Genomic DNA, 15,165 nt, shown 5'->3' on the forward strand with positions numbered 1-15,165 from the left:
CGAAGTTTTTTGACCCTTATTCGAAAGATTATTGAATTTTCTATCAAATGGCTTCTTTGAATCGATTCGTTTAGTTAAATAACTAAGTTTTCTACAGCAAAAAGCTCAAAAGTAGTGTGTTTTCATTTAGTTTTGCCAATTATCTTTGAAAAATGCGTAATAATTTAAAATTCTTTATTAGGCAAAGTTGTGACCCCTGTTCCACTCTACAGTTCGTTCTTTGACATCAAACTTCTATCTCTTATCATTTTGTTGCAATTTCGATTTTAACATCGCATTTCAGATCATAAATTTGCAACTGTCATGGAAATCACTTTTTTGCGCATTGTGCCGCACATTTGAATCAAAATTGCAAGAAAACGATAAGAGCTAGTAGTTTAGTGTCAAAGAACGAATTGTAGAGTGTAACCGGACCCACAACTTTGCCTAAGAAAGAATTTTAATTTATTACGCATGTTTCAAAGATAATTGACAAAAACTAATAAAAATACGCTATTTTTAGCTATTTTGCTCTAGAAAACTTAGTTATTTAACTAAACCAATCGATTCAAAGACGCTATTTGATGGAAAATTCAATAATCTTTCAAATAAGGGTAAAAAAACTTCGAAAAGTTTGGCCATTTTCAAGTTATTGCCAGTTAAGGCAATAAGAGTCAAAAACATGGGAAGTTCAATAACTACGCAACGGTTAAGATTTGACCATATGCGTAGAACATTTTTTTTCTCCATTTATGGTCCTCTATCACCCTTTAAAAAGTTTGCACTCATGAACCTAACACCCTGTATATAGATTATGTCTCAAAGACCTAAAATATTCTCTTAAATTTGTTCTAGACATGGTTAAACTAATAGATGCACAGTGGTGATTATAAAGGTTCATCATTCGATTCAAAGAACCAAATTTTGCATAATCTGTTCTATGTTTGTTTAGAGCAAATATATTACGACCTCTCAATAGTCTAGCAGGAGCATAGAAATTTATGCATGATAGTAAGTTGGCGGGGAGGTGGAAGCTCAGGTAAAATATTATCTCCTGGGCGCCCATTAAAAACACCACCCCAGGCGAAGACTGGCGCTCGAGCCTAGCTATTTAGCACTGTAGTTGGAGGAAATGCCAATGCAGAACCCGTAGCTTCCGGGAAGGTAAGCCCAGCTCCCTGGGTTAGTGGGTTGGTGTCAGGCCCTGCGAGCCAGCCGTAAAAAAGACTAGCACCGGAAAATCAACAAGAGACGAATGCGAACCGATACCAATGGCGACGACCACAGCGACGAAAACGGACTTGCGATTGGAAGCTCGGTACGTGGAACTGCAGATCTCTCAACTTCATCGGGAGCACCCGCATACTCGCCGATATACTGAAGGACCGCGGGTTCGGAATCGTAGCGCTGCAGGAGGTGTGTTGGACAGGATCTATGGTACGAACGTTTAGAGGTAATCATACCATCTACCAGAGTTGCGGCAACACACGTGAGCTGGGAACAGCTTTTATAGTGATGGGCGACATGCAGAGGCGCGTGATCGGTTGGTGGCCGATCGACGAAAGAATGTGCAGGTTGAGGATCAAGGGCCGATTCTTCAACATTAGCATAATAAACGTGCACAGCCCTCACTCCGGAAGCACTGATGATGACAAAGACGCATTTTACGCGCAGCTCGAACGCGAGTACGACCGCTGCCCAAACCACGACGTCAAGATCATCATAGGGGATCTAAACGCTCAGGTAGGCCAGGAGGAGGAATTCAGACCGACGATTCGAAAGTTCAGCGCCCACTAGCTGACGAACGAAAATGGCCTACGCATCATTGATTTCGCCGCCTCCAAGAACATGGCCATTCGTAGCACCTTTTTCCAACACAGCCTCCCTTATCGTTACACCTGGAGATCACCACAACAAACGGAATCGCAAATCGACCACGTTCTGATTGATGGACGGCACTTCTCCGACATTATCGACGTCAGGACCTATCGTGGCGCTAATATCGACTCCGATCACTACCTGGTGATGGTTAAACTGCCGCCAAAACTCTCCGTTATCAACAATGTACAGTACCGGCGGCCGCCCCGGTACGATCTAGAGCGACTGAAGCAATCGGATGTCGCCACCGCATACGCGCAGAATCTCGAGGCAGCGTTGCCGGACGAGGGTGTGCTCGATGTGGCCCCTCTAGAGGACTGCTGGAGTACAGTGAAAGCAACCATCAACAACGCAGCCGAAAGCACTATCGGGTACGTAGAACGGAGTCGACGAAACGATTGGTTCGACGAGGAGTGCAGAGCGGTTCTGGAGGAGAAGGATGCAGCGCGGGCGGTAATGCTGCAGCATGGAACCCGACAGAATGTGGAGCGATACAGACAGAAGCGGAAGCAGCAGACCCGTCTCTTCCGGGAGAAAAAACGCCGCCTGGAAGAAGCGGAGTGCGAGGAAATGGAACTGCTGTGCCGTTCACAGGATACACGCAAGTTCTACCAGAAGCTCAACGCATCCCGCAAAGGCTACGTGCCGCAAGCCGAAATATGCAGGGATAAGGAAGGGAGCCTCCTGACGGACAAACGTGAGGTGATCGAAAGGTGGAAGCAGCACTTCGCCGAGCACCTGAATGGCGAAGAGAATGTAGGCACAGAGGACCAAGGCAGCGGAGGAAATGACTATGTTGGTGCAGCAGAGGACGGGAACGAACCAACTCCCACGCTGAGGGAAGTTAAGGATGCCATCCACCAGCTCAAAAACAACAAAGCGGCTGGTAAGGACAGTATCGCAGCAGAACTCATCAAGATGGGCCCGGAAAAGTTGGCCACCTGTCTGCACCAGTTAGTAGTCAAGATCTGGGAAACCGAACAGCTACCGGAGGAGTGGAAGGAAGGGATAATCTGTCCCATCCACAAGAAAGGCGACAAGCTAATGTGTGAGAACTTTCGAGCGATCACCGATTTGAACGCCGCCTACAAAGTGCTATCCCAGATCATCTTCCGTCGTCTTTCACCTAAAGTAAATGAGTTTGTGGGAAGTTACCAAGCCGGTTTCATCGACGGCCGGTCGACAACGGACCAGATCTTCACCGTACGGCAAATCCTCCAGCAATGCCGTGATTACCAGGTCCCAACGCATCACCTGTTCATCGACTTCAAAGCAGCATACGACAGTATCGACCGCACAGAGCTATGTAAAATTATGGACGAGAACAGCTTTCCCGGGAAGCTGACTAGACTGATAAGAGCAACGATGGACGGTGTGCAGAACAGCGTAAGGATTTCGGGTTAGCTATCCAGTTCATTTGAATCTCGACGGGGACTACGACAAGGTGATGGACTTTCCTGCCTACTATTCAACATCGCCCTGGAAGGTGTTATGCGACGAGCCGGGCTCAACAGCCGGGGTACGATCTTCACGAAATCCAGCCAATTTGTCTGTTTTGCGGATGACATGGATATTATTGCCAGAACATTTGGAACGGTGGCAGAACAGTACACCCGCCTGAAACGTGAAGCAGCAAAGGTCGGACTGGTGGTGAATGCGGCTAAGACAAAGTACATGCTGGTAGGTGGGACTGAGCGAGACTGGACAAACCTTGGCAGCAATGTTACGATAGACGAGGATACTTTCGAGGTGGTAGAAGAATTCGTCTACCTCGGTTCCTTGCTAACGGCTGACAATAACGTGAGCCGTGAAATTCGGAGGCGCATCATCAGCGGAAGTCGGGCCTACTACGGGCTCCAGAAGAAACTGCGGTCGAAAAAGATTCACCCACGCACCAAATGCACCATGTACAAAACGCTAATAAGACCGGTGATCCTCTACGGGCACGAGACATGGACCATGCTCGAGGAGGATCTACAAGCACTCGGAGTTTTCGAGCGACGCGTGCTAAGAACGATCTTCGGCGGTGTGCAGGAGAACGGTGTGTGGCGGAGAAGGATGAACCACGAGCTCGCTGCACTTTACGGCGAACCCAGCATCCAGAAGGTGGCCAAAGCCGGAAGGATACGGTGGGCAGGGCATGTTGCAAGAATGCCGGACAACAACCCTGCAAAGCTGGTGTTTGCAACTGATCCGGTTGGCACAAGAAGGCGTGGAGCGCTGAGAGCACGATGGGCGGACCAGGTGGAGCGTGACTTGGCGAGCATTGGGCGCGACCGAGGATGGAGAGCGGCAGCCACGAACCGAGTATTGTGGCGTACTATTGTTTATTATCTCTCTCTCTCTCTTCTCGGCGTAACGTCCTCACTGGGACAAAGCCTGCTTCTCAGCTTAGTGTTCTATGAGCACTTCCACAGTTATTAACTGAGAGCTTCCTCTGCCAATGACCATTTTGCATGCGTATATCGTGTGGCAGGCACGAAGATACTCTATGCCCAAGGAAGTCAAGGAAATTTCCTTTACGAAAAGATCCTGGACTGACCGGGAATCGAACCCGTCACCCTCAGCATGGTCATGCTGAATACCCGTGCGTTTACCGCCTCGGCTATATGGGCCCTATTGTTTATTATGTCTTGTCTTAATGATGTTGAACAAATAAATGTATGTATGTATGCGTTGGGACCTGGTATTTACGGCATTTCTGAAAAATTTGCCGTACGGTGAAGATCTGGTTCGTTGTCGACCGGCCGTCGATGAAGCCAGCTTAATAACTTCCCACGAACTCATTTGTTTTAGGTGACAAACTACGGAAGTGATCTGGGATAGCACTTTGTAGGCAGCATTCAGAATAGTGATCGCTCTGAAACTCTCACATTCCAAATGGTCGCCATTCACAAGAAGGCAGATTACCCGTTCCTTCCATTCCTCCGGTAGCTGTTCGGTTTCCCAGATCCTGACCATCAGCCGGTGCAGACAGGTGGCCAACTTTTCTGGGCCCATCTTGACGAGTTTAGCTGCGATACCATCCTTACCAGCTGCTTTGTTAGTTTTGAGCTGATGAATGGCATCCTTAACTTCTCTCAGCGTTAGTTGGTTTCTATTGATGATTTTCCGTTACAATGGGTTTTTACGGCTGGCTTGTAGGGCCTGACACCAACCACTACTTTACGGAGGACATAGTGCACAGTTGTGCTTAGAGTCCTTCCCTGGCACTCGAACGAAGCGTTCGATCACTTTGATGTTTGCTAGTGTACACGTAGTTGAGTGATGTGAACGAAAATTACTGGCGATTAGTGTAGCAGTGTGCGTATTAGGCAAACGTCAACTCTCAATCCATCATGGCCGACAGTTTCTCGCGTGGTTCTACACTCTTAGAAAATTAGGAATTTACACGTGACGTAAACCATCAACGTACGTAAACATTCCATGACTGAATGGCAAATTTGTCTCAATTTTACATCCATCATGTAAGTTTGAGTTGGTTGCACAAGATGTCAACAAACCCATCTGACGGGATAGGTAGAAACAGTTTTACATTTATCGTTTGTCTCACAACTCGGTGATACAGCCGAGAGGTATGGTACGTGCCTCTCAATCAGCGGACCATAGTTCGAATCCGGTTCATTATTTTACTTGCATATGTTTTATCTCTCGTTTCGGCTCTAGCGATTGCTAGCTCGACTTTATTTGTAATATAAGACGTATATTAGTGTCAAACGGGCCGCTCCTTTTATGTGCATCCAAGTGAACTTAAATTTACATGATTTTTTCTAAGAGTGTACTAATAGATGGCAGTGTATTCATAAAAAAGATATCTCATAAAATGTTTTATGAATTTCATCTAAAAGATACGTCCGTTTCTCTGTGTTTGAATAGTCTGTCACGACGTGGGCATAAGTATTGGTTCTATTATGATTTTTTTGAGCTGTGTTTGACCAGTTTCGTGTTTATGAGTTTATGATTTGTTCAATAAACTATGTCATTCCGTCATTTTCCCTAAAATGTTTGTTCCTTTGCACCTATGTGATGGTGGAGTGATCCTGTAGTGTCTTGCTTGAATCAATTTATTGATATCTAAATGTAAATAGCACTAGTCAGATTGCAGGTCAATGTGGGGAAGAGGAAGGAAGTGATTATTGCGATCGTTTGTATTGTCATGTGCATCCCTAACAACAATAACCAAAAACATCCAGTCATAAACAAATCATAGCAAGTCATTAACTCCAAACATCGGCGAACGCCGTGGCTCAAGTTACATGGAATAAAATTGCAACCAAGGTAAATATAATGGAAGGTACTAGCATATAAGCAGTAAGTGGACGCGGGGAGAGGTTTATGGCGGGGGTGTTGGAGTTGATTGCTGGCCAGTTTGTTTACGCTCTACTCTATCGGTTTCTGTGAGGTTGCTAGGGTTGCTAGGGGTTGTTATTTACTTCTAAACAAGTGAAAAAAATTTCGCAGTTGCAGAGCAGGGGCTTGTTGTCGAGCTTGTGGTATAATTGCAAGTTAATTATTGTGATAAATTCAACGCCATACGCTTAACTTTAGCCATACGCATGCCGAATCTTTACTGCCTAAAGTTTAAAGAAAAACCAACAGATCAGAATCTTGAGGATGGGCGTGATGGTGTACCTTCGGCAGCAGTTGGGAATTTTTCCCGGAGGCCTTAAGTGTTACAAACTGTTGCCAATATTATTCCGCAGGGTTTCAGAGGAGTTTCGCACGGGGCGGGTAATATTTCTCTAGTCTAGAGCATACCATTGGGGTTATTTCATTATTTGAATAATCAGGACACAAGCTCATTGGTTGAAATCACCATGAAGTGACCTTTTGGGTCATGGCTTGCTATCATTGATAAACTTCCAAATCAAAACAAACTTGCCAGCTGTCATTTCAAATTCCAATATGGCGGATTGTATGAGTTAGCATATTGGATTACCTTCCTTTTACTTACCTTGATTGCAACCATATGCGGCTTAAGTTATACGCGCCGAGGCTACAGCACTCGAACCTTTCCATATTCCTTTTCCACCCATATGCGAACGCCCTTACGTTGCGCATATTGGGATAGGACCACCAAGGCACAAAAAACGCCGACCTTGCGAAGATGCACAAATTGCTCAATCACACACTCCAGTTGTCTCATTCTAACCAATGTGTAAATAGAATAAGCCAAATATTGTCATCCCGACTAGAAAAATATATCAAGTTTATAACACATTGTGTTATGATAATATGAAATTTTTCTATAACTTATTTCGTTATAAACTAGATGCAGGATGATGTTAAAATAACTAAAACTGTAACAAAAAGTACACCGGTCTAATCAAAATAATAACCTATTTTGTTATAATCAGAACAAAATTATAACACAATATGATATAAATTTTAACTTCAAGAAAACTAGTTTCTATCATATTATGATACAATTGTGTAAAATGATGTTCTGAATGTCAAAGAATCAGAACTAAATTATTTCACAATAAGTTATTGAACAACATTTATAACATAATATGATACAGTTGAGTTATAATATTTTTAAGCACTAATGATGTTAAACATGATTATATCGCAATGAGTTATACATATCATGGTTTATTATAATTATGTTATATTTTTGTTAGAATCTTCTAGCCGGGATAGCTATAAAAACCCAAAGAGAACCGAAATACAGGGGATTGATTATCGAACAGTCAAAGCTTTTACTTGCGGTCCTTGCTGGCGATAGCTCTCGAGCTCGCCATAGTTTGGATACCGTCTAACAAAAGACCTTCTCCGATATATCAAAGTAAGATATAACAGTATCCACTTCAGATCGAATATACCTCTGCGCCTGCACAAATTCATGCGGATGTCGGAGTATTGGTGGGATATGGTTGGCATAGGGTTCACACATTGGTGCGTGGATGCCAGGCGTAAGGTGAAAGATTCGTGTATTTATTACTCTGAAGAGGCACAGTTCGTAATAAAGAAAAAAAAGGCACAGTTCGCTGTAGGCACAGTTCGCTTGATTGCATAACTTGTAGGCGCTATATGATAGATTGACACTATACTAGGAAAGTTGGAAGGAAGGGAAACGGCTTTTCAATCGTTTCCGGTTCTAGCGATGGCTATGAACATATGATGTGAGTTGTATATGTGGAGAAGAGGGAAAAAGTATATAGAAAGATACAAAGTAGTAGGAAAGGGACGAGCCAGGGATTGATCCCAGGACCTTCTGCATACGAACCAGAAGCTGTAGCCACTACACCATCAGGCCCATTTTTTAGCTATTATTAATTTTATTAAATTAATTAAGTACAGGGGGCTACTAGTACCTACCATCACTATTTTTTGTGCAGTTTGACGAGTGATAGTGTTGCTAACGCTGGCAGCCCTGATATTTTGAACAACGCATCGACCTGTGATACCCCCCGATCAGATTCTAAGCGCACCATCTGGCATTGATCCTGCGTATCTACCGACGCGCAACGAACGTCAGGGTAACGTCAAGATGAGGGAAAATAATGATGAATTAACAAGTCATCTAAAGAGCATCAGTAATAGCTAATTCGTAAATCTAAGATTGAATTGTTTCGTATTAGAATTCCTTATATTAGATTGTGCATTGCGTATTAGGTGATCAAATCAACCTTTTGCACAGTAAGTTCGATTGTAGTACAAACTATGAAATACTAATTACTCATAAATTAACAATGTAAAGGATAACGCGATCTGAAAGGTATCTATATCGCTAGGTTTGCGTCCATGTGTATTCGCATAGTTTGATCGTAAGTGAATTATAATTCCTTGGGACCTAAAATTGGAAAATTGGTTCTGTTTCATTAGATCAGTGTTTGAGTGAGAAGGTTTGGACTAATATTTTCTAACACATGACTTTTTTTTTCTCATCGATTATTATTCTTGTGTTTTTTTTTTCATAAAATTTACCAATGTTTTTGTGCAGTCCGTTTCCTTAGTTGCTAATCACAGTATTTCTGCTAGCTCTTGACAATTATGGAATAACTGCAGCGAAATCGACGGTCACCAACGCTTACGCTCAAGCTCATGCTGCATCAATTGTTTTTATGCCATGGATGTTTTATGTCAAACATTGACCTATATGGATTCATTCATCTTTCTAATGATATTAAGAAACTGCTGAAGCCGTTCCTAGTCATTGACTGACTGTTCCTAATCATTATAAGTAATTAAATGAAGCCCCAGAGAAAATTTTACAAAGTAAAACGTGAATTGATTACTTAAGTGAAGAATAAATCTAAGATTAAAATTTACATCAATAAAGATAAAAATTAAATCATGATTACAATCAAGGTGGCTAAAAATACGTAGATAAGGGAAGAGTGTGCTGATCTCAGGCTCATGAACAATAGTTTGTATTTTAAGGCCACCTAAAGTGAACTCCCATACTGCCGGTGGAAGCATAATTGTCCCATGTGCATTTTTGGCAATATTGAGATTTTGCAGCCCATGACCATGTATCATGGGGTACTATCATATGGGGAAATAAAAATTGGTAGTTTGTTCCGAAAATTGTTGAAAAAATGCAAGGCCGATTTGTAACATTCTTAAAAGTGGACGCATAACCGTCACGTTCCATTGGAAATCCTATGGAACTATAAAATCGCTCTAAAACAAAAATTAGTGCTCAAATTCAAAATTGGTTGATGTTAGAACACGATTCAGCACTTATACTTCATATTTGAGACCATTTACTTTTTTCGAACTTTGGACGCGATTTTCTCGATTGTCTGTTTTTGCACATGGGACATTTATGCGTCCACCGGCAGCATAGACGAAAAAAGTTTCTTAAGCAGCAATACGTTACCAGAATTTTCTCGCCTCCGATCGTTGATATGTCAATCCGCTGGACCATCTTTCTGCCACAAAGGTGATAACACCGCAGTTGCCGTCTCCAACCGCCTGACCCCAAACTAGAGACCAGGAACCCAGTTGTCTTTTTACGCACTATCAACACTGAGCGGCTTCGTTCGAGTTCGACTTACTTTCCAACGAACTTCATGCTTCTTTCACCAGACATTGATTGGCTTTGATTAAAACTTTGACACCGGGCTGAGTTGGGGCTCTGTTCAGAAATAGCACTGCGAAAAGGTTAACTCCCACTCATCATTTTCCATCACTTTCCATCTATAGAGGGAGGGCAATCACCACAATGCAGCGTGTTTGAAGAGTTGCCAACCACCGTCCCCCAGAATACAGGCGGTGATTTGGTCTCGTTCGGCTCGTTTTTCATGCAAGTTTTCTCCGCATCATCTGGATTTATGGTTGGTTTTCTTTTCATAGTTTGACGGCAGTCACTTCAAAGAAGCAACCAAAAATGCTGTCCCTGAAGGACACAATTAGGGTTCGTACGATGATTACAGGGCAAATGATTTCCTAGGAACGACGACGAAGACAACGAACATGACGGACACTGAACTTGGCGTTAACACGGAATATGACACCATTAAAAGAAACATTGACGCTGAGACTTTTTGATCAGGAGAACTATTTATGGAGACAGCTAATCGCTTAAGCTATTCTGAAGAGGCTTTCGATACTCGATTACCTACGCAAATTATTTCTGAAACAGAAAAGATTACTGATGGCAAGTGTTTTCCCGCAGGGGAATGAAATGAAGAGATACTAATTGCTCTCGCTAATTTGTTTTTCGTTAATTTCTTTTTCTGAATACAAGTGTGTCTGAATGGTAGCATGCCAGATAAAACAAAAATAAAATATCAGCCCACTATACAATTTGTAAGTGCTGCAGGAAGGTAATGAATACCAAGTGCGCAAATTACAGCCCACACGATAACCAAAAGCAGATGTTTTCTTTTTGGCAATTGTATGGACGTCTGTAAAATGCTACAATCATCTTGCACCTTGTCATGCTGATGACGAGGCATTCTTATAAGGAAAACAGTCAGACAGATACAGACGATTCCCCAAATTTAAAATAATTACTGCGTTGTGGTCCGAATTCTGTGTCAGACTGTGAATTCGAATAATCAAAGACCTTAACGACTTATTGGAATCCTGAGCAGGATTCTTTACTCCATTATTATAGGCAGCGCAGGATTCTGGGCAGGATTCTCTTGGAATCCTGGGCAGGATTCTCTTGGAATCCTGGGCAGGATTCTCTTACAACCCTGGGCAGGATTCTCTTACAATCCTCGGCAGGATTCTCTTACAATCCTGGGCAGGATTCTCTTGGAATCCTGGGCAGGATTCTCCTGGAATCCTGGGCAGGATTCTCCTGGAATCCTGGGCAGGATTCTCTTGAAGTCCTGGGCAGGATTCTCTTGGAGTTCTGGGCAGGATTCTCTTGGAGTTCTGGGCAGGATTCTCTTGGAGACCTGGGCAGGATTCTCTTGGAATCCTGGGCAGGATTCTCTTGGACTCCTGGGCAGGATTCTCTTGGAATCCTGGGCAGGATTCTCTTGGAATCCTGGGCAGGATTCTCTTGGAATCCTGGGCAGGATTCTCTTGGAATCCTGGGCAGGATTCTCTTACAACCCTGGGCAGGATTCTCTTACAATCCTCGGCAGGATTCTCTTACAATCCTGGGCAGGATTCTCTTGGAATCCTGGGCAGGATTCTCCTGGAATCCTGGGCAGGATTCTCTTGGAGTCCTGGGCAGGATTCTCTTGGAGTCCTGGGCAGGATTCTCTTGGAGTTCTGGGCTGGATTCTCTTGAAGTCCTGGGCAGGATTCTCTTGGAGTTCTGGGCAGGATTCTCTTGGAGTCCTGGGCAGGATTCTCTTGGAATCCTGGGCAGGATTCTCTTGCAATCCTGGGCAGGATTCTCTTGGAATCCTGGGCAGGATTCTCTTGGAATCCTGGGCAGGATTCTCTTGGAATCCTGGGCAGGATTCTCTTGGAATCCTGGGCAGGATTCTCTTGGAATCCTGGGCAGGATTCTCTTGGAATCCTGGGCAGGATTCTCTAGGAATCCTGGGCAGGATTCTCTTGGAATCCTGGGCAGGATTCTCTTGGAATCCTGGGCAGGATTCTCTTGGAATCCTGGGCAGGATTCTCTTGGAATCCTGGGCAGGATTCTCTTGGAATCCTGGGCAGGATTCTCTTGGAATCCTGGGCAGGATTCTCTTGGAATCCTGGGCAAGATTCTTTTGGAATCCTGGGCAAGATTCTTTTGGAATCTTGGGCAGGATTCTCTTGGAATCCTGGACAGGATTCTCTTGGAATCCTGGGCAGGATTCTCTTGGAATCCATGGCAGGATTCTCTTGAAATCCATGGCAGGATTCTCTTGGAATCCTGGGCAGGATTCTCTTGGAATCCTGGGCAGGATTCTCTTGGAATCCTGCGCAGGATTTTTCTGACAGGAATTGCTTCGGAATCCTTGAGAGGATAGCCTTCGGAATCCTTAACAGGATTTCCTTCGGTATTCTTAACAGGATTTCCTTTGGCATCCTTGGCAGGATGTGCTTCGGAATCCTTGGCAGGATTTCCTTCGGAATCCTTGACAAAATTTCCTTCGGAATTCTTGACAAATTTATAAAGAATTTTGACGGCATCCTTGGAAATCCTCGATTGGACTCTGTTTGAAAATTTTACGGGATAACTTTGTTATTTTGACAAGATTCGCTTGGAATCCTTGATGATATCTCTTTGAATCCGTAGAAAAATATCCATCCTGGGAGGGATTATTTCCGAGCTTTTGTTGGGATTTCTTTGGAATTCGTGACGGGTTTCCTTGCAAATTCCTTGCATACGATTTTTTATGAGATTTTTAATATATTTCATGAAGTTCATGTCGAATGGATGTTTTCCAATCGAACAGAACCGGTTGATGAAGATTGGTTTACTTCAGCAGCTCACGCTGTGTCATTGAGTGTCAACCCGTTAGGAACTTGCCAATACATAGTACCCCCTCGTTGACAATCGCAACAGTCAGTGAGATGTCACTCCGGTCGATCGATTCGCGCAGCAGCGGAGTTATGATTATTGCCCATCAAATGGGCAATAAAACGAAACGTTATTACCCCCCATTGCTGGTTCTTGGGTGATCACGGTTATCCGGTAGGTTCGTGCCGCGCGGTTTCCACGAAGCATTGCTTACATGGCAGACCACATTTGATTACATGCTGGCTGGTTCTATGTGGCACATCTGCATGCGCTCAAGGGGGAAGATGCCAACGAAGCCTCTAATGAAGAATATTGGCTCCCCCTAGTTTGTACGCTTGGAATGTGACTCTCCATGGAAACATAGTGCTTCATCTCGTTGGGATGTATTGGGATGAGCATATGAAGGCGAAATTATCTATTCGAGCACTAGGTCGACCGGAACATAAATGTGACAAACAAGTGGTACTTCATCTATTGTTGCGCATCCGACTTTGAAAAACATCACGATAACGAAAGGATTTACTATGATGGGAATTTCCATCTTGGTGCTCAATTGTACGGTTTTGCATTTTGCTTTCAGTCCCTAATTCATCTCACGTTTGCCCATTGTTTTAACTCGTAAATTGTAGTGCACAATTTTAAAAATAAATCTGAAATCGCTGAATATGTCATTGTTTGCCTTACAGAAAGCCGAACTCAATTCATAATGGTTGAATTTAAGTTTATCTATTAATATTTTTTTACATTTTTGTCACACAGTTGTGTGAAAATAATTTTCTAAAGAAGTCCTGAGATGAGAGCAATTCCTTAAGAAATTTACAAATAATTCTTTGGAAAATTTCCTGAAGGATTGTTTTGGATTTCTCGGTGTACCTATTAGATATCATGCCTTTTTATTCTTTCAAAATATGTCCTTTTTCTTTCGTCATTCAATTTTCACCCATCGAAACGAACGATAACTAATGTCATGGAAAAAAATCTACTATCGATAAGAATAAATCCACCGAAAAAATGTCTGTTTCATTCATCTTCCTACTTTTTCTAACCTTTTAAAATAACATTGCACTCGACATTTGTTCCGGCTCTTCTGCGATTCATCACCCAAAAAATCAATTTTCACCCGTTGAACTAGTCTTGTCGTAACGCTTCGTTTCCAATCTTCTAAATTCATATTTCCATCAGCTTCAATGCTTCATTCTTCTAACCAGACACATTCAGACAGTTCCAGGAAACGGATCAGCAGCTTATCGTACCAATGGCAGAAATCTCGTTGCAATCACTTTTCCAATCACTCTTGGGTTTCATTCTGCACAAACATAGGGGATGTACATGTATTCTGAAAGACCCCATCGCGAGACGAAGAGTGAGTTATAACTCACAAAATGAACCATCACGCGAATCATCACCTTCCTTCCCATTCCCCGTGGAGCCCTCCCCCAAAAACCGGAAGTGCGATAATCCCTAATCCCTTTATTGCGGTATCGTTTTGTCGAAGCTGTGCCATTCATACAATCACAGACCACCATCACCCCCACCAGCAGGCAGCAGCTGTGTGTCTCGCACAGAACTTTGGTTGGTCTTTCGTCGAAATCTTTGAGTATAATGTCGACGTCGTCGGTGGTGAAGCGAGTTCGGGTGGTTGAGTGACAATGCCTTCAGCGACGCGACGGTGCAAGGAGGACACATCTCTAGTGGATTAGGGGAACAGAGCTCAAAATGCCAAGATGGGGTAAAATGGCTGAACTCATAAAATCATTCCTAAATGGGACTTGATCATTACTATAGGTGAATGGTGTCAAGATATGTTTGCATTAAATATTCTTCTAGAAGCTAGCTGCCAAACCCACGGAAAATCTTTTGATTTTCCAATGAAAATTGGCAACTTCCGGTTTTTCGTGCTTACAATTAAAGTTTTCGGGTGATTTTATTACCAGCCATGTGTTTCCAAGGAGATTGAGGCACACATGGAGGCGCATGGTTGTTGATGTCTACGCTATCCATGTTGGGGGTCAATCAAATATAACAACCATCGTTTAGCGGGGAGGGCGGCAACCCTCCATGTATTGAGTATAAGAAGAAAGCGGGACAAATGGAGGAAGGGAGTCGGAAATGCCCGAAAACTGATGGACGTAATTTTTGAATGTTTTCATGAAGTGGCATCTTACCCCATGGCAGATGGCCTTTTTGCACCACTTCCGTTTTACGAACCAGTTTTTAAAATCGCTGAAAATCGATGAAAATGCAATAGTTTAGTGAATATTTTTGCTGAAGTAGCGAGCAAATATTGTCTAGTTGCTGCTACCATTTTGAAAGCCTAACAAATGAGGCTATTTATCATTGAAATCGATAAAAGTTTGAAAAATGGCATCTTACCCCACTTTCCCCTATCTTTTTCTGTGGGGTGGTGGATAGGGTGATTCTTGTTTCTCACCTAGCAG

The 15,165-nt window shown here is 43.2% G+C and overlaps 1 protein-coding gene across 2 annotated transcripts in view; it reads right to left on the reverse strand.

Annotated features, from left to right (window-relative positions):
- LOC109410252 (cyclic nucleotide-gated cation channel subunit A) overlaps positions 1–15,165 on the reverse strand; it is a 321,275-nt gene that overhangs the window by 169,238 nt on the left and 136,872 nt on the right. The window contains exon 2 of one of the 2 annotated variants that reach the window (XM_062850524.1): positions 9,686–9,959. The exons of the other annotated variant lie outside the window; for it this stretch is intronic. Coding sequence (XP_062706508.1) covers positions 9,686–9,733 — 48 coding nt within the window. The 5' untranslated portion in view covers positions 9,734–9,959. The remainder of the gene's footprint in view (positions 1–9,685; positions 9,960–15,165) is intronic. 2 annotated transcript variants of the gene reach the window in all.

This window comes from Aedes albopictus, chromosome 2 (genome assembly GCF_035046485.1).
Source record: "Aedes albopictus strain Foshan chromosome 2, AalbF5, whole genome shotgun sequence".
Classification (NCBI taxonomy): Eukaryota; Metazoa; Arthropoda; class Insecta; order Diptera; family Culicidae; genus Aedes; species Aedes albopictus.